We start from the raw sequence: 25610 nt of genomic DNA on the forward strand, positions 1-25610 counted from the left end.
TAGTTCATACTTATGACCGTTGTAGCGTCCTGGGGTCATTTGATCACTTTTTGCAACCTTCTGACAAGCAAAGTCAATGGGGAAGCCAGATTCACTTAATAACCAGGTTACTTACTAACTTATCAACTGCAGTGATTCACTTAACAACTGTAGCACGAAATGTCGTAAAATATGGCAAAACGCACGTAACAAATTCTCACTTAACAACATAAATTTTGGCCTCAATTGTGGTCGTAAGTTAGGGACTACTTGTACTCTTCAGTTTAAAACAGCTAGTTGAAATGACACAACATCAGGCTTTGATGGAAAATAGTTTTTTATTCAAAATGGTAACAAACATTTATCTTTCAGGGTTTCGGGAAATTGTACTTTAGAACAGTAAAACTTTTATATATGAGACAGGAAACAAACCATAAACCAAACTGAGTTAAAAGTTCACAAGGTCTATACTAGAATTATTGCAAGTTTCAATTAAAAAAAAGTATTTTACAAAAATGTATATTTTTAGTAAAAATAAAAGTGGTTGTGGGCACAAGTAAGGTATGTTTCAGTAAACATAAATAAATATGAAATAATAAAAAGGTCAACTGCATATAACTCCTGTCCCTAAATTTCATTATTATACAACTTGTTGCCTTGATCGGTTAACTGTAATAAAATCAAATCATGTGCTCAAACTGACTATATTAATATAATAACTGTAGAGAAATTTAGGGAATTCCAAATATTATAATTTGTCTGCTACTTTCCACAATCTCATTTGCTTTAGAATAAAACTTTAATCTATACTATTCACTAGAGTTCCATTTTTCTAGAATGAGAGGGAAAGTGTGATATTCACTAGCCCAATCAGGATGTAACATTTGCAGCTTCTAAGCAAAGATATATAAAGTTTATTTCATTTTATCCTAAGAATGATCACTCATCCTTTAGCTAACATCTCTCATCTTAACTTACAATAAAAGCACAAATTGTCTATGTAAATCAAATTTGAAACACAATAAAACTATCAACAATTATAATTTAAAACACCATTCAATTATAAGCAGCAGAGGCTAAAGCAAGCATCACAAAAAAATAAATTGGAAATAAAAAAAGTATTTGTGCCCATGCTTTCAATCTTGGCTTTGTCTCTTCCTGTCTTGATATATTGCAATTAACTCAGAAAGTCTTCACATAATCATGGGTTTCAATTATGTTTGTACCTGGAAACTACAGCTAGGTTCAGAGCAAGACAGACTTTGAAATGACAGTTTGCAGCTGTTTTTAAATTTCTGGCTTGTTCTGAACCTTAGTTTGTTATCTGGATGCAATGCAAAACTATGGTTATAGTTACTGAAAACTTCCTGGGTAACTCTGGCAAGTCAAGAAGGACAGTATGAGGAAAGAGTGAATATTGTGCATATCTTATACCAAAATGTGCATGTCAAATATATGTTAGTATCTGAGCAGAGATCTTTCCAAGTGCAATGTGTATATCTTAGCCTGGCAGTTGGCTTTAGTATTGTCTTTCTGGATTTCACTGTGTTAATAATAATATTAATAATAATAATCAAAGCAATACCAAAAGAAAGAATCAAGTAGTTTTTAATTGGTTAAATTGCATAAGGCACACCAGGAAAAGCCAAGGCTGATGACCTGATTAATCTTTTTTTTGGTATTTTTCACAGATTGGAAAAAAAGATGATTTAGACATTCATTTTTTAAATGTACAAGATTTCAGAATGCTCTGCAAAACTGAGAACATTAAAGAAAGTTTCTAGTTGGACAAATGTTGCTTGGGACTAATCTAAATGACTAACCTCATTAGACTGAACATATTCACTCCTAGCTCTCTATGAAACAATGGGATTCTGAACTCCTCATCACTAGCAGTGAATGTTGGTTTTTCCACTAAGTCAAGCAGGAACTGCTGCTGTTTCAGTATTTTTCCCCCCAGAGTCGATCATGACTGGTTCCTGCACTTTTAGACCCAAGAACCTATGCAGTCATAAACTGGCCAAGAATTACAGATAGGAATCATACTTAATTGTTGAGTTCTATCCCATTTGCACTCTATAGACTCTAACACAGTTTTGGTAGCTATTATTACACACAACTCTGTTTGCATTTCAATTGTTTTGAATAGAGGGCGCCCATAATACCAATTATGCATTATTTTTTAAATATCATATTATTATAGAGTATATTAGGAAGAAGGTTTTATAAGTTACATTAGAATCACTTATAATTATCTACACATCTATTTGCCATTTAGCAAAATGATTTAGATGCCTTTACCTAAAAAAATTAATTCACAGTAAATTGCAATCAATCTGATGATATGAAAAACAGTAGGAGACATTAGCCCCAGTGAGGTCTACACCATAACTTTTTCTATTTCATTCATTAAAAAATTATGGTTTATAGCAGCTCATTTAAGCTATAAAAGGTTAAGTGATTTTCAATTTATGTTTTGGGTTTCAATTTATGCACATGTATTCATACACATGGTAAAATTGTTCTCAGCTGAAACACAAAGGAATGGTAATTTATTTCAAATATTTTAAGGCTTTTCAGAATACACTGTGGTCTTCCAGTTTTCAGTGCACAATTTTAGTGGTTTACAATGACTGAAACACATAATAAAATGGACAATTCGCCAAAATCCAGAATCTTAACATGTAAATTAGTGGCAAGGGGGAAGGTAAGGACCTGTTAGCATAATCGTAATATGACTTACAAAATAGATTCCATAAGCATACAAAAGTAGCTATTTATACAGACAATACAATACATTTCACATATTAGACAGAAGAATAAATGAAAAACGGGGGGATGCTATAGCATATTGAGGAAATTGAATTTAAAGGGCATATTTCCAGGAAAGCACATAAGATAACAGATGAAAATATCTATACAACAGTACTGGGATACCTACAGGAACAAACCTATTACCATGGAAATGATTACAAAGAAGAGCTGCTGAAGGGGAAAACTATCAGAAAAAAATTAAGAAAACAAAGAGAAAACATGAAAGAATGCTGGAATCAGAGTAATTTTCTTTGGCTTTTCAATTAGTGTTTCTCAGAATGTGTTTGTAATAGGAAAACATTTCCAAATTTCAATAAGATAAGGGGAAAGGGTCAGTGGGGTAAATAGGTAAACAGATTATAAAATAGCCTTTATTATGGAGCCAAAGAGATAACTGAAAATTATTCAAAATGAAAAAGAGTGATAGATAGAAATATGCACTATAAACTTAGTGATCTGCATTTTTCTGTATTAAAAAGAAAAGGAGGAGGGAGGGAGATGGGAAGGAGAGACAGAAAACACAGTATATAGGCACTTGTTTCTTACATTGTAAGATCGTGCCTATTGTATGCGAAAGGGACAGGCTTAAGACAAAACCCACTTGGAATTTCTCCAGTGTAATTCCCCTGGAAAAAGGAGTTGCTTAAGACTGCAGAACCCTGTTATTTTCAAAGAGAGATGCCCAAGAGAGTAGAGGAGTAGGCCGCATGCTCATCCTTATGTAAGTATTTCTCTACACTCAACATCAAGCTCCTGAATCAAAACCCCATGAGACCCATGTGTGTGCTTACAAGCCAGCTGGAGCTAATACTCTACCTGAGTCAGCCCTTAATACAGCAATACATTCCATTTAGAGTGTGACCATTAACATACACTTAACTTACTCTGCCCTGGCTTCCACTAACTGCAAGCACCATTTATAGTTAAGAAGCATCAAGCATAAAAATAAATAAATCACCAAAGCATGTGGAATAAATATGCCTTTAAATGATAGGCGCATACATTGCCACTTAAAGCTCTGCATTAATTGGAAAATTTGAAATAGCTTGAAGTCTTACTAGGACCCCAAGTCATTACTGCATAACACACAGCATTACTGAAACACTGCTGAAAGAGATCAGGAATGTGAAATATCTATTGTATCAAAACATGAAAAACAGAGCAGATTTTTCACTTGGGCTCAAGGACATTTAGCGTGCTTTCCTTTTGTCTTTCTGCTTGAGTTGTTGCAAAGCTCAAACGACTCGTCTTTCAAAACCTGTAGTTATAAAGACTCTCCCAGTGTCCACATCAACTTGTATCATTATCTTCTTAAGAAAATCAGAAGTTTTGTTGCCTTCTTTTTTTTGCATCCATAGCATCCAGAATTGGTTGTCTTTTAGCAGTATATCTTTGACGAAGTTCTTCAATTTCACGCTCCATCATTGGATCTAAAGCTTTTAATCTCATCTGCAGCTCTTCCAAACTTAGGTTTTTTAACTGTTCGGGTAAGAATAAAAAAATATTTCATTAATAAAAATATTTCCACTCATAGTAGAAGCTGCACATGAATCATAACAATCTACTTATCTCATAGTCTCTTATATAAAATGAGGCATCAGACAGTGAATTAATCTCATCCAATAGACTGTGCAGGAAATATTTATTATCAACCAGCAGATTACATTTAATTAAGTTTGTATTTAGCTGCAGGACAGACAATTTTCAATATTATGAGACACAAATTATGAGAAGGTATGCTCTTCTGAATCACTTATTTTTAAAAAATTATTATGTATATATGAATGTATGACAATATATTGATAACAACAGCTCTCAAAATGACCGTCATTGACAAAATGACAATTGGAGCACTATTATACTTTGACTGCTTAGAGTGTCTCTTCCTCACAACAGCTAGGAGTATTGGTAAATTCAGTGTAAGGTTAAACAATTGCTATTGCTATTTTACTGTTATCCTGCTTTATTCCAGGAAGCTAATAATAATTGAAGTTGATAGGGAGAAGATTGACTCAGAATGAGGAACAGGAGGAACAAAGCTTATTCAAAGCTCCACTTCTCTTCATGTATAAAAAAGACAAAAACTGTGATGTGATGTAGTGAAAAACTGTTATTATCATCCGCCTTCTTCTTAATTTGTTTTCTCATATGCCTACTTGTAGTATCTTGCAAACTCATGACTATACAGAACTGGCTATGCTAACAAGGTCGCAAAGCTTTTTTAAAAAATGTAGATACTTCGCTGGATTACACCCACACTTATTTCAAGGCAAATTAATTTAGGAAGATAAAATCCACCTGAAAAATGGTCCAAATTAAGTAAAGCAAGAAGGCTTTCTCTACCAGAATATTACATTAGCAATTTTCAAAGTACTCCTTAACATCCTTAGGAATTTTATAAAAATAATTAATAAGGGGGCTCCTGCAATGATAATAATAAACTTTTAATAATAAGACACCTGCAATGATCTGATGATACTGGAGCCTTGTCAACCAATATGATGCTCTTCAGGCTGGGGCTCCTCACCTGCACTTGCAGGAATAATCCAATTTCAGAATGGAAAACACAACAGTGAAATTGATATTTATTACACCATCCTGGGGCAATAAGGCATCACAGTCCTGTCAAAGCTGGTGTCTATGTATGCATGCATGCATGCCAATTATATTCCCACATTTTAAAAAATAAGTTTAAACAATTCAACACTAACATCTATTATTTGGCCTCAAGTTTAATTGATACTCCAAATTTCCAACAACACTGACTCTAAATATTAGGAAAAATGTTGACAGTTGAGAAAAGGATCAAATTAAAAATTAAAAATTTAAGGTTGTCATCAAACTGATTTAAACTGGAATTAGTTATAAGATTAAAAACTACTTGTTTGAAAGTATTTTGGGATAACTATTAGTAAGTATTAATAAGAATATTAATGTAACAACAAAATTCCAAATGAGAATTCAGTGCAGGAAAAACTTTCTTAAAGAATGTGACAACAGCAGATTATTTGAAGTGAGAGATATTCCTAAGTATATTTACCAATGAAGAAGAATATTTGTAGCTCAGGATTGAAATGAGTATGTTTACCTAAATATGTTTAGCTTCATTTCTCAATTGGATTTTACTTTAATTTTTATTACTAAAAATTGTCACGTTTTTTTCCATGCCTAAGAAGTGGATTGAAATAGAAAAATATGCATAGTTATAAAATATACTTTTTTAAAAAAATCATCAAAATTTCCCTTCTTTTCAGTATAGTGCCTTCCCTAGGCTGCAAATATCCAATCAATCTCCAGGTGGGAACAAAGAGATACAGAAAACTATCTGCTACTAGGTTGTCCAGATTTCTGCAGCTCAGATATGCTAACTCTAATATTAGAAATGCTGTGTAAAATGTGCTTGCACATGTATGTGTGCACAGAATAATGTACTAGGCAGAAAATGCAACTCACCACTGAAGAAAGTTAGCACCCTTAGAAGAATGAAATATTTTGGGAAATATTAATAAGGCAGAATATTGTATTTCCCTAGATGAGAAAAGAAGAAACAGGTTTTTAAAGACAAAGAGCTGCTCCCTGCCCCCCCAACAGATATTTGGTGCACATTAAAGACAGGGACAGCCTATCTACAAAACAAAAGACCTCAGCTCCAGGGTGATGGGATTAAGACATGACCCTCCAGGACATAATAGGATTATCTAGCTCACCACATGGCACAACCAAGCCCCTTCATTACATCACCCAGAAAGGTTCAACCAAATTCAATTCAGACAAACATGACTCCACATGGGAGTCTGCAACCAATAGGATACATGCCCTTGTCACGGGAACAGGAAGCTCAAGGCCAAAGCCCAAGGGAGGGTATAAATAACACTCACTCTCCACTCCATGTGGTCAGCTGCCCAGGACCTAAAACCCATGTGGTCCTGTCCAACATTAAATCATCCTTCCAAGCAGCCTCCATGTTTCCAGTGTCTTTCTCCCCACTTGGAACTGAACCCAGATGGACATTTCTTCCAACACCACTATAGTAACTCTTTCCTACAAAAAGCTTTTACATCAAAAATGAAAAATAATTCATTGAAACTATGAATAACAGGAGTAAAGAGGAAATGATTTAGCAACACAATTAAGTAAAAGCTGAGAATAAAAATACATAATCTATTCAGTTCAGTTCAGAGAGGGCAGTTTAAAGCTATCAATTTGATTATTTCCATCATGATTACTTAGACTTAAACAGAAACTTTTATTTCCTGTTGAAGGAAACTCTGGCATGAATACACCATTGCTTCATCAGATAAAAACAATTTCCTGGTGAAGCTATTCTGTGGTCCAAAAACATCATTTTGTCTACAAAACTGAATATTATATCTTAAAGTATATAGCAGAAAAACATGTAATGCAAAAACATCCCACTTGTTTTTATAAAATATTGGTTGAAACACAATGACTGTAATACTGAGAATCTCCTATGACAACCAACCTTTATTGTGTGTGAAAAAGAGGTCATGGCATATTCTAATGTGCCAGCTGTGCAAAAATGGGCAAGGTCTTTAACATTATTTTTTTAAAAAAATCTGAATCAAGCAGAACAAGCCATTCCCTTAGCTATAAGGAGTTGTATTACTGCTATGCTGGAAATGAATCATTGAGAATAACAAGGGCCACTTGCATTCTGCAAATAGAATGCTCAGATGTACAAATATTCATCTTATATATAAAGAGGTCTTACAAGTTTCTGTCCCAGGCTCAACAGACTTTCCTAGATGTTACTACACCCAGCACACTGAAACAGTATGCAGACATTCTACAGGTGCAGATCAAATTCTTTGTATCATAGCAACAGAATTAAGTACGTTTATCTGACCAACTAGATCAGGGTGTCAAACTTGCAGCGTCACAACGGCATCACGTGACGTATTGGGACTTCCCCCCTTTCGCTAAACTGGGCAGGGGCAGGGCCAGCATGTGACGCATCTAGCCCGCGAGTTTGAGACCCCTAAACTAGATAGTCTATGCAGTGGATAGATAAATTTACTTGTGTTATGTACGCATTGCATCTATATTTTTATCATCCTTTTTGGAAAACTGCAGAAAAATCAAATATATCATAGTTAACTTGTTCCATGCTCCAACTCTTTTTTTCAAAATGGATTTCTTTTTCTTCATACAGCTAAACCCTGGAATCTCCAAAGAAAAAACAAGAAAGTCCAGTTGCCTCCTGAAAAAGCATCTTTGGGACAACTATGACCGAGAATCTCCATAAGACTTTTAGTTATAGATTTTGGGATGAACACCCTTCGAATGGTGTGGGAGTAGGAATGGATTTCCAGAAAAATTGCAGACTATAGGAACCATTTGTACTTCAGTTTGAGATGCAGACAACATAAACTCATTCCCAACAGCCTGCACCTGTCTTCAACAATGAAGGAACACACAGCAGAAAACATCCTACAGCCAAGAAGGCTCCACACCCATTTGCACTACTAGGTGACCCTGAGGACACAGATGAACTTCCAAGTGGCCTCAATGACTCTCTAAAAAAATGCAAATGACCAGCTGTCTGCAAGGAGTATAAATCCTTCCATTCCCCACCAAGGAGCTGAAGAAGCTTCTTGGATGAGAAGCGAAATGTCTTCAAAAGAAAAAACAAGGAAGTCCAGTTGCCCTCCTGAAAAAGCATCTTTGGGACCTGGAGTCTCTTCTTTGATGTTTCTGGTCTTGGCTTTAGCAAAAATTTAAGTTTTATTTCATGTTACAATAGTAAAACTAGAAAATGAAGTAGAATATGCAATGCTATAATTTTTCTGTTTTCTGCACAAAAGGATAGGAAAATGATTAAAGTATTTAAGTTAGTAGAATACTAACTTAATTAGTAGTTAATTAGTACTTAGTTAACAGCACTGTTAACTAATTCTACTAACTGAAATACTCAAATACTTAAATCGGACTTGTCTTTGGAACCCAAACATTTATAAGGTAACCAGTACAAATAGTGAGAGCTGGTTTGGCGTAGTGGCAACCAAGAGACCATGAGTTCTAATTATGCCTTAGGTATGAAATCATAGGCTTAGGTTTCATACCTAAGCCAGCCAGTCTGTGTCTCAGCTCTAGGAAACAGGCAATGGCAAACCTATTTCAAAAATCTTGCCAAGAAAACTTCAGGGACTCCAGGCAGTTGCTAGTAGTCTACTCTGACTTGAAGGCACTTGCATACAAACAGACAGGCACAGGCAAAGTATAAATAGTATGTTTTAGAAGCAACTACTGCTTTAAAAGATGCAAAACTGTTGGAATTAAGCACTTTGCAGCTTGGAACAATCATGGAATATTTTCAGAAAACCTTTGAAACACCAGTTGTAACATTCAAGTGCCAACTAGGAACCCAGAACCAATATTTGGATTTAAAAGAATCATATGGTGGTACACACAGAGAAACTGTTTTGTGAACAGCAGCACTGGATTTTGAAAGCAAACATAGCGCTCTAAAGCCAAGAGCAGATTGTTGGAAATATTGTTTCAAAATGTTACGCTCCAAGCAGGAGCAATTTATCAAAACTCTTCTTGAATGTCCCAAGAAGTCCCAAGAAACATCACAAAGGTACTTGCCAAATATTATGATCCCTTTCTTCCCAACAAGTTTTAATGAGTGTAAGCTTTTAACTTTTAAAATAAATAATGCGTTTTACTGGAAGAAAACATTCTGCAGTAGAAAACTTGGCTGAAAATTTGTATTTCAGAATAGAATTTGAAACTCTTATTTACCCTTTAGGGCACGTCTAAAATAGACAGCAAGGTCTCATTTCCAGAATAGCTTAAAAAGCATGTTTCAAAACTCATTATAGAGCCAGTAGTGAGAGAAAAAGCAATTGTCTGTCAGTTTGTAGTGTGATCTTTAAATTATTGTGTAATAACTTAACACAAATACACTTGGAGGCAGCAGCAGCCACGGGAGGAGGTATGGGCATCAAAATGGCAGCTATGAGCATGTTATCAAAATAACCTCCCATCTTTTTACATGCATCACACAAGGAGCCAACATGTCAACATTTTTGACACTCCTCCCACCTCATAAACACCTCTGCTTGGGGCGAAGAATGAAATATTTGAGCTCTTTTGGTTCTTCTGAAAGATTAGCTGCATCAGTCCTTCCTTCCTTTACTGGCAACAGCCACTGCAACAGACTGCAGTGAAGGCTACACCATCAGACTTGATGGAATACCAGATTGTTCTTTCTGTTCCCATCTGGTGTCCACCATAGCAGGGTATTATAAAAATGACTTAAAAGTCATTTTTAAAAAAGCACCTGCTTCTTTGCTTGTCTCTTTTTTTAATCCTTTTTTTTTCTTTTTGGTCTTATCAATGAGTCTATAGCAGTCTTTTCAGCTGGAAATCTATTGAACTGTACCTAGCAAATTAATAGATAAACTTGGAAGTTTTAAATTCCTTAAATGTTTTGGGCTTCACTTCTATAAACTTACAATGGAACTGTTAATTATCACTTCGAATTATAAATATAACTTGGTTCCTAAGTATGTAGTCTAATAAATAATTAGTTAAACAACACTGGCAGATTTCTGTTCAGAGATACCCAGAGACCATTTCAACAAAATTAATAATGGCTATAATATTAGATCACATTATATACTATTAATTATATAAATGGAATCCATCAGATCTCCCTCATGGTAAGAAATTAGTTTTGCACTTAGGTAGGAAAAACCAGATTTATTGATGTGGAAGAAAATCTGGGTAGCCTCGTAAATCCACCATGAGCCAGCAATGTGCTGCAGCTGCCAAAAGAGCAAATGCAATTTTGGGTTGTATCCACTGAGTACAATGTCAAGACACTCAGACAACATCTGGGATACTGTGTTCACTTCTAGCTGCCAAAGTACAGGAAGAATAATGAGAAACTGCAAAATATACAAAGATTGTAAGGGGTCTGAAGACTAAATTCTATCGATTAAAGAAAATATCTTTAGCTTAAAGAAGAGAAAGATGAATCCTTTAGAGAGAGATTCAAACTCAAAATAAGAACAAACCTCAAGTCTCCTGGAGTTATGGATGCTCTATCACTGGAAGTACTGAAGCAAAGACCAGAGAGCTATTTGTCTGGGATAGTATTGAGGATTTCTGTCCTGGACAGGGAATTGGACCAGAAGAATGCCAATGACCCTTCCAACCTTATAATCCCATAATGAGTGAAATTATTTAAAATTGTAAACAAAACAGATATCTACTCACAAAATGTGTTATAAATTTGAAAGAAGTTGTTTACTTCGAAAACAAGTTCTTCCTAGCAACTATTTAAATAAATCTAGCAGATGCTGTAATCCTTATTAGAGTTTTTTGATTTAAAAAATATGGATTGCTAATACTGTATTTCTGAGTCAACTGTTTTTCCATCTGCTAGTAATTCCTACAAGATGAACTATCAACATAACGACTAACAATAATTTTCTATGGCAATTGCAATGGTGGCTTGCCTGTAGCACTTTCTAAGATTTAACTAGTGCATGCCTCAGATTGTTTTGAGTTGTTAATAGATTCAAGTAACAGACACTGTTTCTTCTATTCCATATTTTTAATTCATTCCTCTACTGCCTGCAAGAATATGGTTTTATTTTATGAGGTTTAGTCCATCAAGAAGCTCATTTTGTTGAAAGCTGTGCCTGAAATAAGAACAAGTATGCTAAAAGCTGCCCAGTTTATTTATCTGAGGTCCACAACCTGCAGCCAAAAGCTACTCATTGATAGCATAGCATTACCTGGCTCATTTAGCAACAGATATTTTTATAAGCTTTTACACAATAGTCAACTCGTATCAGAGAAACAGAGCATTCATGTTAAAAAATACATAGCTTAAGGATCAGCCAATGTTATTATTTACTTATTTATCAAATTTATACACATCCATCTCACCTACGTGATTCTTTTTACATACAAATTTTCATGGATTATGTCCATTTTGCTAGATGAAGGACAAATGTCAATGATTTTGAAAATATGCATATTTGGATGGCACAGGTAAAGGTGAAAAGAGAGGAATAAGAATGGGTAAGGCTACTTTGGGTCACTTCATTTACAGTCTTCCTGATTAGTCTGTATTCCGAATATGTTTGAAGAAATGTTGTATTCTTATTCTTTCCTACATGATCCTCAAATTGTGAGGGGGAGTGGGTGGGTTTGTTATTGCTGTTTCTTTTAGATTTAGCATATATTTGGCCAAAGTTTATTGGCCCCTTTTCTGATCAAGAAATTAATTTTTTTAAGGAAACCTTGCTGTTGAGCCGACCCCAAAATTATGCACTATATCTTTTAGCATGGGCTACTGTACTGTAGTCCTATTGATAAATTTAAACTTCCTTCTGCACAAGTATTTTTAGGAAGAGGGATGATCACTGAAATGAGCTTATTTGACTGCACTATGCAGCACAGGGAGAATTTTACCTTGAATGAACAGGTGATATCTTCTGATTTCAAGAGCCTTCCTCATTCCATTTGCTCTTTCAGCATCTGCCCTCTCTACTAATGGTGATTTTGCTAAGAAAATTCTGCATCACAATATAAAGGGCTCACTTTCCCATGTGCTCAATTTATTTCTATTTATTGTTCTGATTGAATTTTGGAAAGTATGTGAAAGAGACAAAGAGGAGGTAATCGACTGATTATTTGAAATGCCAGTGTCAGTTCAATGTACAGATGAATTAACAGTGTAGCTAAACTGAAGATCCCACAGAAATTTCAGTCTCAACCAATTTCTGGGTTAAAAATGAGGGGGGGAAAACCCTGCCTCAAAGGAAGCAAATGCTAATTTGTGTAGACAAGAGCCAGTTAAATAGAAAATTGATTATTAATTTAAAACTGAATCATGAATTTCAAAGCTGGCTCTCAAATGTATTCTGGGGTCTAGGTGGAAGAGTTAAGACACCCGACTTTAACTTTTGCCCTTGCATGTTGGTCTCTCTAACATCCTGTCCTGATTTGAAGTACATATTCAAACTGAGATTCTATCTATAGTTTTAAATATTCTTAAATGTGGAAAAAATGGAAGAGGACCTTCTTAACTCTCTCTTTTAAGGTACACCTGTTTGTTTCATCCGTATGTAATACATGGTTACATACCTATGTTGAGAATTCTATACACTGTAGGCTAAAGTGTCAGATAACAGAAAGGGAGGTTTCAGAGACTGAAAAAAAAGCCAGGCGCAGAGCTCACAACCAACGAACCTGTTGCTAAAATTCACCTCTGGGAACAGCTGATTGGGGGTATTCCAGGAGGCCATTCACCCGCCAATCAGCTTTTTTTTTATTTTCCTCCCCAAAAACTAAAGTGTGTCTTATACTCCGGTGTGTCTTATAGTCCAAAAAATACGGTATTTTTAAATTCTTGAAAATCAGATTTATCCCATTATCTTCTAAAGAAAGGGAAACTCATTTGATCAATACAGTAGAAAGGGTCTTAATCTCTCCATTATAGGCAAAGAATAAAGAAAATACCGTATTTCTCGGAGTATAAGACGCACCTTTCCCCCCCCCAAAAAGGGTGAAAATCTGGGTGTGTCTTATACTTATTGCCCAGCCTCAGAAACGGAGATTTCAAAGGCTGAAAGAAGCCTCTGAAAGAAACTTCAGAAAAAAAGCCTCAGAAATGAAGCTTCAGAAAAAAAGCCTCTGAAAAGCTTTTATCTAAAATAATATGGCAAGCAACAAAAGAAGAATCAGTAAATATTCTAACCAAACTATGTTAACAAATCTGGAGAATGACATGATAACCAACAGATCCAGGGGTGAAACGCTCCCGGTTCGGACCGGATCGGCTGATCCGGTAGAGATGGCAGCAGGTGGTTCGGACAACCAGTAGCAAAAATCTCACCCATGCCCACCCAATCGCCCAGTTGCCTGCTTGCTGCTTCTTTTAAAAAATGTTTTTAAAAGGTTAAAAAAATTTGGATGATCCCAGCTGAGCCGCGCCATCGTCAGAGCCTTTTTTTTACTTTTAAAAGCATTTTTTAACAACCTATTCAGTTGTAAAAAAATGCTTTTAAAAGTAAAAAAAAAAAAAAAACGCACGCCCAGCTGATCACGCCCCCCGTGTGCTGTTCTACTTACTGCATGTCTCATTTTGGTGTGCGTGGTGCTGTGCGTGCACAGCGCGCATGCGCAGCCAGCGAATTGGTAGTAAACTGGTTCAGATTTCACAACTACAGAGGTGGGTTTCAGCATGTTCAGCATGAACCGGTAGTAAAAATTTTGACTGGCCCGGCCCGCCTCTATTCTCAGCCTCCCAAGTCCCAGCTGATCGGGAGGAAATGGGGATTTTACAGTAACCTTCTCCTGGATTGGGGATAGAATGGAGATGTTACAGTATCCTTCCCCTGCTACGCCCACCAAGCCATGCCCACCAAGCCATACCACGCCCAGCAAGCCACACCCACAGAACCGGTAGTAAAAAAAATTGAAACCCACCACTGCACCACTGGGTTAATCTACATACCAATACCAAAGAAAGGAGATTGAACAGAGTACAGATAGTCCTTCAGAATAAAAGCCTCTGAAAGAAGCTTCAGAAAAAAAAGCCTCTGAAAGAAGCTTCAGGAAAAAAGCCTTTTTTTTTTCTGAAGCTCTGTTTCAGAGGCTTTCAGAGGCAGAAAAAAAAAAGTTAATACAGTAATCCAAAAAATGATTAAGATATAAAGTTTGTCAAGCACAGTGCCTATAAAGGCTGCTTTGCAAATTGGAGCTTGATGTAAAAATCCTAACTCAGTCGTAAGCCAATGTAAAAAATGATAAGTTTCCACAGTTTACTGACAAGGAGCTGCTGTCCAGAGTCACATGGGTAATCTCAATGATCTTTCCTTTATTCAGGAAAGATCGTGCCAACTCTGGTCTAGTACCCAGTGCTGATTCTGCTAGTTGCCTTACTAGTTAATAAAAGCCAGTAGGGCATTCACTCTCCATGGCACACACAGAAAGAATCCACTCTGTAAATGTCCATGCATCACAGGTAGAAGAAATCCTCCAAAGGATTTTCCCTTAATGCATGGTGGGGAAGGGAAACTCATCAGCAGATTACAAGAACAATGCTGAAGTCTTTAGGGTTTCAACTTCATTCCTGCCTCCGGCTGAAGGATTTCCCCTCCATGGATGGAGGAAAGTTGATATAGTTCAAGAGTATAAAACAGCCTCTCTATTATTACCAGTGGGTAATGCTTTTCTTGACCAGTGTTTAGTTGCTTCAAATTACTATTCTGTTTATTTTTTTCCATTTCAGTTATATGCAATTCCCTTCCCCTTCGAACCCCCTAAAACAAGTGAGGCGGTGCTTGAGGGAGGAAAGATTTCTGTAGGCAAAAGCATTCTGGATATAATTTTTGGTGATACTAACTACAGGGGGGAAAACCCTCTAAATCGAAAGCAGCAGGTTTAGTTTTAAGCATGATTAAGTCAGACTCCAATCCAACCACTCAAAATATTCTACTTCAGGGAGTTCATTTGCATCCATGTCATTTATCTGGTTTACTCAAGTGGATGAGTAAATTATCAAACATAGAACAAGAGACTTTTCATTATCACCAATCTTCCCAAATAATCGCAAGCATGTTTTCCACAGGAGGAGACACAATAATAATAAGCAATATGCATATCAGTTTTGAATCATTTTATCATGTGTTCAAACGCATATGGTAAACCAATTAAATTTTAAATCAAAAGGTTGTCTTTCAATCCCTGTTCTACAACAGATTGTACCACCAAAATGTGGAAATGAATTAAATTTCCTGCTTACCCATTTGCTTTGAAAAGTCCACTAACACTGAAAAGATAACAATAACAAACTGAAGCCAAACTCAAGTGTACACCCTTTTCTCCTGGATTCTCATGCTCATTATTATTTTAATTCCACAGATTATAAAGTACAATTTATTCAACAACTGAGCATCTTCTACTAGTCTAAACATAGAAGGGCTATAAATTGATGTAACATGGTATTTCTGATTGTGACAAAAATAAAGTCAGTTGTCTATGAAATAATAGAACAAAATGAAACACAATTCCAAGTGTCTATCCAAAAGATGAACAAAGAGGTTCTTTATATCCTCAAAACTAGTTTGGGCAAAAGCATTTCACAGAGTAGAAAATTTAAAAACAGATACGCAAAATCAAGAAATATAGTTGAGTGTCAGAGAATATTACATAAATCACAGTATAAAGCAGGCTATAACACATTTTTGTACTTCAGGTCACATTTTTACTTAATCTAGGCATCCCAAGTACTTTAATAGGGTAATACATACTAGGGTATCTATAATAGATACTAGGGTAAAGTACTGACACCATTTAAGCTGTCAGTGGTAGGACTGTATCATGAGGAAGAAAATGCAATGTGCATGATTCTTATGGATAACTGTACGGCTATTTAATCCTACAGAAAAACCAAATTCCTCCTCCACAAACTACCCTGCAATATGGATGATGGAAGAATATGAATCACAAATCATGTAACTAATATCACTGGATTTCCAAGAAAACAGATAAAAAATAAAAGCAATGAATGCTATGAGAATGGCAGAATGTATTAGCATCGTCTTCTGAATGCCATTGTAGATAACAACAACAACAATAACAACAACAACCCTTGCCCTACTTCAGTCTATCTGGGTACATTGTATTTCTTTTAGTTTCACAAGAGAGCTGACCCTTACAACCAATTTTTTAATTCAGGTTTATTGTTCTATGCTTTTGTCTAAGCTTGCACTTGTAGATTTAATTACAATAGTCATCTTCTTAAGACTGGCTCAGAGGTACAAAAACTAACTTTTGTACAACCTGCTGCTATTCATTTTCTATATTACCATATATATAATAATGATGAAGTTCAATATGAACTTTGTTGTTCATATAAGTCTTGACACCTGCTTTTTAAATTAACTTTAATTAAAATAGTATGAACAATATTATTTTTTATCTATTTTACTAATAACTATGTTACTGAAGCATTTGCTTTGGTATATGCTGTATTCAATTTATATATTTTCATATGTGTTCATAATAGATACTTATTTACATTGATTATAGGAACAGTCTCAAGGAAAATACATGTGTGACTATCAGATTTATAAATGTTCCACTTATTATTTATAGACATTAAAATTGTGGTTCCATGTTTATTTAAATCCCAGATGCTCCTATAATATATTACATGCTAACAAGCTCAATACTGATTCCTCTTCTAATTCCTCTTTGGAGAAGAACTGTGAAGTATGTGATAAAACCCACTCTCAATCTCACCACATGTGGGAATTGTATTTATTTATGTCTGAAATCCATACACATATGCAAATTAAAACAGCTGTCATATTAGAGACAAAAAGGTACAGGTACCAATTATTTCTATTTTGATACCTAAAGGCTATAGAGAGGAAAATCTGGAAAAAAAAAATAGTATTACAATTCAAAGTAAAAATATTAATCCATCACATACAGCTCTAGAACCTTTTTAAAATGAAAAACCTATTGTTTTTAATTAATTTAAAAAGCAGGTGTCATAATTTCCTACAGATTAATTATGTCCTATTGCTTAATGGTGCATCCAAGGTCCTTCCAACTCTGTTATTCCGTTATTCCGTAAATAGCATAGGAATGGCATAGAGAAATTCTGGATATCTCCTGTTAAAAAGATCAGATGGCATATGTTACAGAAATCCGCTGCAAACCATCAGACATAGCAGAGATGGAAAACAGGATCTAGTCCTGCAGGTGGATTAAGTTTGCACCAGTTTAGGAATTGAGTAATGTCAGGGGATGGAACTTAAGATAAGAGAGGCCCAAATCTTATTCAAAACTCCATCCTCTGATCTTGTTTGTCAAGGGCAGTCACAAGTGCATTTATTGGCACTCAAACTCGATGAGATACTTCAAATCAGAAACTGTGGACAACTCAAAACTTGTAGGTTCATTAGCCAATTGTGATTCTGGTAAACTCACTCCACTGACATGTTCAGCCTTAGTAGAAGACACAACAGCAGAATCATGCTTGCAGATCTGGTTTAAGAGGAAATGAATTAAGGCTGGGCTTGGAGGCAGGTCATAGCCCTCCTTTGAGAGTAGAGATTGCCTAGCTGAATTTTTCTCTCTACAATGTGAATTTGGCATAGGATTAATGTTTCATGTTATACCATCTGTCTTCCCCCCCTTCCCATTTCACTTCCATTCACAGGTGCCATATTTACTCCTACTTTCTGAGCCAGTGGTACTGTTTTCAAATGCTTGAGTAGAGCCTCTTTTAGTTTCCTTTGCTAATGGGCTATTATGTATATATATATGTGTGTGTGTGTGTGCTGTGTTGCCTTCATTTTCCTGCAAACCAGTATAGATGGTTTGCAACACATAGAAAGTTGTATATTACATACTGAATTATGAAAATCTGCCACAAGAAATGAATTCCAAGCAAAGTATATGTCAATTATTGTTTAAATGTGATGGATCTGACCCAATCACGGTAACATTTTTATTAGCCTAAAATAATTCTGTCCTGGTAAACATTCAAGTCATCTTTCTGATAAAGTTACAGGTGACAGTCTTAATGGCATATTTAGAGAACATCTCTGCTTCAAAAATTAACAGAACACACCTAATGAGTTTCAAGGAGGACTAAATAATCACAATAGAGTACAAGCAGGTTGGCATTTGACAAAACTATGGCAACAAAGGTCCCCATCCCAAGTCTGGATAAATGATACAATATTATATTATTCGACAGGAAATAATTTCATTTGATCCCTAAATTTGCTTTCACTAGCATAAATCAGGATCTAATCAACCATATTGCTGAAGGATCTGCAATTGTAGTATAGTTTTTACAGCTGAAAACCAAGACAAGAATTAAGCTTTTTTGTACGTTTGTTTACCTTCCTTTATAAATTCAACAGCATATTTCTCTCTTTAATAATATTGCCTTTGTTTCAGGATGATAAAGGCACTCGACACAGTACAGCAATTGTCAAGTTCAGAATAGCTCTGTGCAATTCCCTCCAGCTGAATGAACCAACAAGTGACTTAGGAAGTTATGAGGAAATCCAAATGAAGTAATTTTTCCAGGTTGCCCTACTTCTGCACAGTATAATAAAGGTAAACATAAAAATGATATCATTTAATCTCTGCTATTCACCTTTACAATGACCTTTAGAAAAATAACCTGCAGCCAGATTGGTTTTTTTTAAAGCACATGACTCATGCAGGCAGGATAATATTACATCCTTACCCACCAGCTAAACACCTTTAATGCATTAATCTCTCCAGAAATAAAAATAAATGTAGTTGGACAGTAGTACATCAAGGACAAAAATAACTTTTTGCTATGATTAGTTGAAATATGTGCATACAATTTTGAATCGTATTTAGGTGTGTGTGTATATTGCAGAATTCATTCAGAGTTTAATTTTGTTGACATTCAGAATTTAGTAAAGAAAAAAATGGGTGTCCAGAGTTCTGACATATACTGTATCTATTTTCATAAACTCAGCATTGCTGAGCAAAGCTGGCTGAGGAATTCTGGGAGTTGAAGTCCACACGTTTTAAAGTCGCCAAGGTTGGAGACCCCTGCTCTACACAACACTACACTTGAAAAAGTATTCAGCAGCTTTAGCTGGTTCAAAATGCGGCCGCAGGGGAAATTTTAGGCATTCAAAGAAAAGTACATGCAATGCCTCTCTTCTGTGAACTACATTGGGTGCCAATTTGCTTGTGGGTCCAATTCAAAAGATGTTGATTGTGACTTATAAAGCCCTACATGGCATGGGCCAGGCTACCTACAGAAACGTATTTGATCCACTACGTCATCCCATCCCACCCGGTCAGGCAGGGAGTATATTACAGACCCTGTCAATTCAAGAACTCTGATTGGCAGGATTTAGAAAGAGAGCATTCTCTGCTGTTGCCCCCAACCTATGAAATCTTCTCCCCCGGGAGTTGAGGTAGGCCCCCATTCTCCTGGCCTTCCAAAAAGGAATTAACACATGGCTCTGAGGCTCAGAGAAGCATGCAGTCATAGGGCTGGTTAGTCCTCTGAAAGCTCTCCCTTCACCTTTTATCTAATTTTAATAGCATTTAGTCACCCTTGCCGCCTTCTAAATTTTAAGTTTTATATGTAACTTTTATATTTTAACAATTTACTGTACATTGTCCAGATCCCTCTGAGGTGGATGGGCAGTTCAGATGAATGAAAAATAAATAACATAACAACATAACGTAATGTAACATAAAATAAAATAACATAAAAGTTGTCTTAGCTAAACCATATTGTTAGTACCCTGAAGTGACAGACTGTGGTAGGAGAATTTCAGAGATTTGTATGGGCATTTTGAAAAGCAGAATTAAAATGAATGCTATAAATGTTACTACTGTATACAGGAAAAAAATGGAAAACGAGTTTATAATGCTATAAGAATGTGGAAAAATGGTAAAGTTGCAGGATAGCATAACAGAAAAATATTTAAAAAATGATGAAGATAACATGAAATGTCTGTACAACGGTATGTGATGATTGCATCTGTGTATGATAATTGGAAGAATGCCATTATTGTTTCCCAAAGGGGAAATAGAAAGAGTGAAGGCAAAACCACAGAGGGATTTCTTTGTTAATGTGCCTGGGAACATAAATGGCAAAATTTCATTCAAAGAATATAATAGACAAGGAAAAAAAATTGAGAAATGCAATGTGGCTTTATGCCAGGTAAAAATAGGATCAGCTTTTAGTTTTTAATTGGTCATTGAGAAATGTCCATTAAAAAAGTAACTTAATTTATTGAAAGCATATGATAAAATGAATAGGCTTAAACCTAAGGATTATTTATATAAATATGGAGCTGAAGCTTGACTCCTAAATATTACATTAGTAAAGCATTCTGACACAACCAAGAGCATAGTTCTGAAAACCAGAACATGGAAAACAAAGATAATTGTGTTTGATAGATTTAACAGCAACTAGACCTTCTGAAGGATTTAATCTAGCCGTATCATAAGCAACAGTAATTCTTCAAAAGATCCTTGGTTCACTCAATAGCATGTTGAATGCCACAATGAGCCCATCACTCAGCACTATGTCATCAATAACTTTATTTAGCCATGTGGTAAAATACAGAAGTGTTTTATCAGTGCCTTCTTCCACACGCAATGAAATTGTGCTGGATCACATCATATTAAAAATGGCTAACTTATTTAAGCAATCATTGAAAAGCCAACTAAGAATAAAAAAACAATTTGGAAGCCATAACTGTAGGAGAAATATAATAAATTAAAGAAGTTATCTCCTATATATTTAGTGATCTGTGATAATATAATTTAAATAAAAGAAAAAAGGTCTAAACCTCTGGTGGAGTAAAACACATAGTGTAAATTGTCAGCAATGGGTATCACTAAAAGGGAAATACTAAGTGAATCACTGACTAAAATGTTGATTTTTGAATAAGCAAGTCAAAAACCATATAACCACATAAAGAGTCATAAATCAAACAGAATTTGAAGATGGAGCTTTCCACAAAGAAGTACTATAGTGTTTAAGTGATCAAGGACTGGACAGATTCTGGTTCAAGTCCTTTTCAGCCATGAAATTTTATATTAGTTGTTAAATTTATATGCTGCCTATCTCACTGATAAAGCAACTCCGTATGGCTTAATTTAGTTTAGTTCAGATTACCTATTTTTCCTCAGGAAAATCCCAGCCTACATCAATGGATTAGTGTGGGTGAGTGAGTGGTGTTTATGGAATGCTATGGAGACTGTCTATGTAGCATACAAATAAAAGCGCAAAATGCAAATGTAGAAATCAATTGTGAAACCTTATTTCCACCACTGAAGGTTTAGAAAGCCAAGTTTCTATGCCTCGTTTTGTCAAATATTATAGTATAAAACTTGTCCTGAGTAGGATTCTAACAGTGAAATAAGCTCTTACTTCTAAAGAGAACTTAATTTTTAGATATGTCCTGCAACTTTAGCCCCAACCTGCAGATATGCACTTGGAGAGCCTTCTATCTTTCTTTCTTAGTCAAGTGAAAATCCTTCTTTCTCATGATTCTCCAAATTTGGACCTATGTTTCCCAAGTTTCTCTGTTACTAATACAATCATGGCCAGTGACATGTGTGCATTTCTTTCTCATCCTTTGACAATACTTTTCAAGAGGAGGCATAACATCAGGACACAGAAGTCATAATAAACTAATTGTAAACTATTAATCCATCTGTCACTTTCAGGCTTCTTTTAGGTTGAAAAATTAGATGAAAATTAACTCTCTATTCAAATCCTGTAAAAATTATTCTCTGACCTTTGAACAGCATGAAATTCTCTTAGCAAAACATGCTAATTTCTGTTTATAAATTGCAAACATCAATGCGATGAATGTTGCCAGGAAAATCCATGGCAATACTGAATATATCATCTTGGATTTAAAAAATGAGCGTAGTCTCTCCAAAATAGACCATAACAAGCAGTCACGCTTGCACAATACAAAATGAACAAAATTGATTTCATGCAGTATAATCATAAGAGCATTAATCATATCAAATATTTCCTCAAAAGCTTGGCAAAAAGGGATTTCTCTCTCTAAATCTAAGCTACATGGTGAGTTATAAACAAGTAATCAGAAGTTAGTAAACACAACCTAATTCACAGGCAAAAATGAACAAAATGCATGTGTACGCATGTATTTGGGTGTGCAACATTACTGTTACTTTAAAAGCAGCAGATAAGCTCTCAAAACTTAATAAGATTCTTAATAAGAATATTAATAATGTCACATTAACAAAGCATTAATCAGAAGACATACAACTATGAAATTTGCCTTTGAGATTGAGATTTTGTTTATTTGATCTGAATGATAACATCAGAAAAAGTCACTTCAGAATGAAGTGCTCCAGAAAAAGTGATATATTTTCCCCAATTTCTTCAAGCACACTTTATTACTTTATCAAGTTATGCAAATGTACATCCTTTTTCAGAATTAGAAAAATAATGCTAGAGCTTTCAGAAAGAAAAACAAGGAAAAAACACTTCAAAGCAGGATTAATAGCACACGCAGAAATCACAGTTCTTGCTTTAATTAGAAAAAAAATTCCACAGCTCAAACATTGGTACCATAACGTTTGTAGCAAAGTAATACTACCCTCAGTTAATCACAGCACCAAAGTTCTGGAGATGTTATGCTTTGTGCTGCATCTTCCTATTTTTACATTTTTAAAAACATTTGCAGTCACACAATAAAACTCCCAAACTCCCATGATCACAAACAGGGAAGTTTTCAGGCAGTATAAATGTTTTCCAAATAAAAAAGGAGTGAAACAAAACATATTGTCACTCTATGCAAAATGAAATGTCTCTTATGGTCTTTGACAATGGCTTATGTCCAACTCTCATTCCTAAATTTAAGTCATATTATAAAAGTACATTTAGGTAGAAAAATGCCTTAATAGGCATTAAAAGCCTCAGTTCAATAAATAATACATTTAAAATTACCGGTATTATTAATATATATGTTAATGGCATCTGAATAAAATGCTACTAGATATACAGCCTCTTATTATTTAATAATTATTTCCATTTCTAATTGTTAATACCAAGTGATTGATAAAAAAAACTCAAAGGACTTTGTGTTTGCAACAAAGTACATCACATTAAAACAAATACTTTTTGTAAAGTCTCAGAAGAGGAAAGTTAGAGTTGCATTAACTTCAATGATCTGGCTCTTTAAAGCAGCTTGTCTTTTTCAGGCTTGAACAGAAGCCTGCAAGACAGGCTACTTTAATGAATAGCAAGGAAGTGACCACCTTATATGAAATCCAAAGAACTTTTCAATAGCAATAGCACTTACACTTCTATACTGCTTCACAGTGCTTTACACAGTGCTTTACAACTGCCTCTCTAAGCAGATTACAGTGTCAGTATGTTGCCCCCAACAATCTGGGTCCTCATTTTACCGACCTTGGAAGGATAGAAGGCTAAGTCAACCTTGAGCCAGTGAGACTTGAACTGCCGAACTGCTGGCAGCCAGCAGTCGGCAGAAGTAGCTTGCAATAATGCATTCTAACCAATGCACCACCATGGCTCTTTCAATCACTTTCAAAGGAAAGTAGGATATTTATTTCGAGCAGAATCCAAAATTTCCCTAGAGATGAAAGCATCCCTATCAGTCTTTCATTCTTCATGCAAGTATGCTTTTGTACTATATAATCCCAATGGAAAATGTTATTGCATTATTTTAAATGAATGAACTAGGCCCTCTTTGGATTTAAATAATGCATTATTATTACATACACAAAACTGTGAAATCACAACTGGCAGTTCTTTAGCTGATGTTGGCCTTCATACATATCAACTTGTTCCAAAGAACCTAGGATGTTGTAATGTATCGGCGAATCCAAGCAGATTTGTAATTGACAGATAGAAATTTTGTCAATGTGCAGATTTTCTGAGTGCTGTCCAAGATTTTTTGGTACGGCATCCACTGTGCTGATAACCATTGGGACCACCATGGTTAGTTTATGCCATAGTCCTTCAATTTATGTTTTCAAGACTTCATACTTTATGATCCTCTCCAATTCTTTGTCTTCTGTATTTTCTGGTATTGCCAATATCAATTTCCACACTTTCTTCTTTTCAACCACAGTTAAATCTGGTACATTATGAGCCAAGATTTTATCAGTTTGTAGTCGGAAATCCCACAATATTTTAACCTGCTCATTTTTACTACCTTGTCAACTCTGTGTTTCCACTAATTTTTCATTACTGGCACATGATAATTTTTGCAGATGTTTTGAATTTGGCATTTTTATCCACCTAGCAAGTCCTTTCCAAGGACCTGAGATAGGAAGATATTATTTGATAATGTTAAAGATATTGTTGTAGAAGGTAAACTGATTCCAGTAAAGCTGCCTTTTGTAATTGACTGATGGTGATTTTGTCAATGCCATTCATTCATTCATTCATTCATTCATTCATTCAATCAATCAATTAATTTCTATATCCGTCAACCTCGGCAAATGATTCACAATTCAAAACATATATTACAATTAAAATTTTAAAAAGAGTTTAAAACAATAAAAGCAATAAAACAGTAAAAAAGCATTACAAAATAAAAAAAACATTAAAACATATAATTTGAAGTACATACATTTTGTGATTTTCTCCAGTTCTTTCTCTTCTATTCAACTATCCAGATATTGAAATATCCACTATCTAGACTTTTTCATATATATTTTTTAACAATTGCTAAGTCTGAGTGTTATGTGGCAGATGCTTGTCTACTTGAAGATTTCTAAAGCCTTCTACTTTACAAGACGTAGAGCACTTTAGTTTCTTCGTTTTCTATTATTTGTCTATTTTGTGGTTCCACCAGTTCTTGCTTGCAGGCAATGGCATTGATATTACAAAGCACCACTGTTGCTACTTTGTCATGCCATTGTTTATATTCCATCTGTGTGATTTTCTTGCAGCAGATAATTAAGAGGTCTGTTGTTTCTTCAGCTTCTTTGCTGTCTGTTATTGTCTTCTCAATTCTGGCTTTGTATGCATTTGTTCTTAAGGCTTTTATTTAATACAGGGGACTTGGAACATATTACTCTTGGTGTTATGGTCATCTTATGAAGATTTTAATATCGTTTTTCATCAAAAATCATTAAGTTTTTTTTAATTGACCTCCTCATTACAAGATACTCAAGGTCAGCCAGATCCCGTTCAAGTTTTCATCACCCTCTTACAGAAAATCATCTAATTATGAAGTAAGAAGGGTCTACAAAAAACTAATTTAAGCCTCTGCATGTACAGG

General features: G+C 35.1%; 1 protein-coding gene across 1 annotated transcript in view; it reads right to left on the reverse strand.

Annotated features, from left to right (window-relative positions):
- Positions 1-298: 298 nt before the first annotated feature.
- STK3 (serine/threonine kinase 3) overlaps positions 299-25610 on the reverse strand; it is a 126361-nt gene continuing 101049 nt past the window's right edge. Inside the window, exon 11 of the mRNA XM_034422509.3 lies at positions 299-4272. Coding sequence (XP_034278400.1) covers positions 4114-4272 — 159 coding nt within the window. The 3' untranslated portion in view covers positions 299-4113. The remainder of the gene's footprint in view (positions 4273-25610) is intronic.

This window comes from Pantherophis guttatus, chromosome 3 (assembly GCF_059756535.1).
Source record: "Pantherophis guttatus breed Tessera chromosome 3, ASM5975653v1, whole genome shotgun sequence".
NCBI lineage: Eukaryota > Metazoa > Chordata > Lepidosauria > Squamata > Colubridae > Pantherophis > Pantherophis guttatus.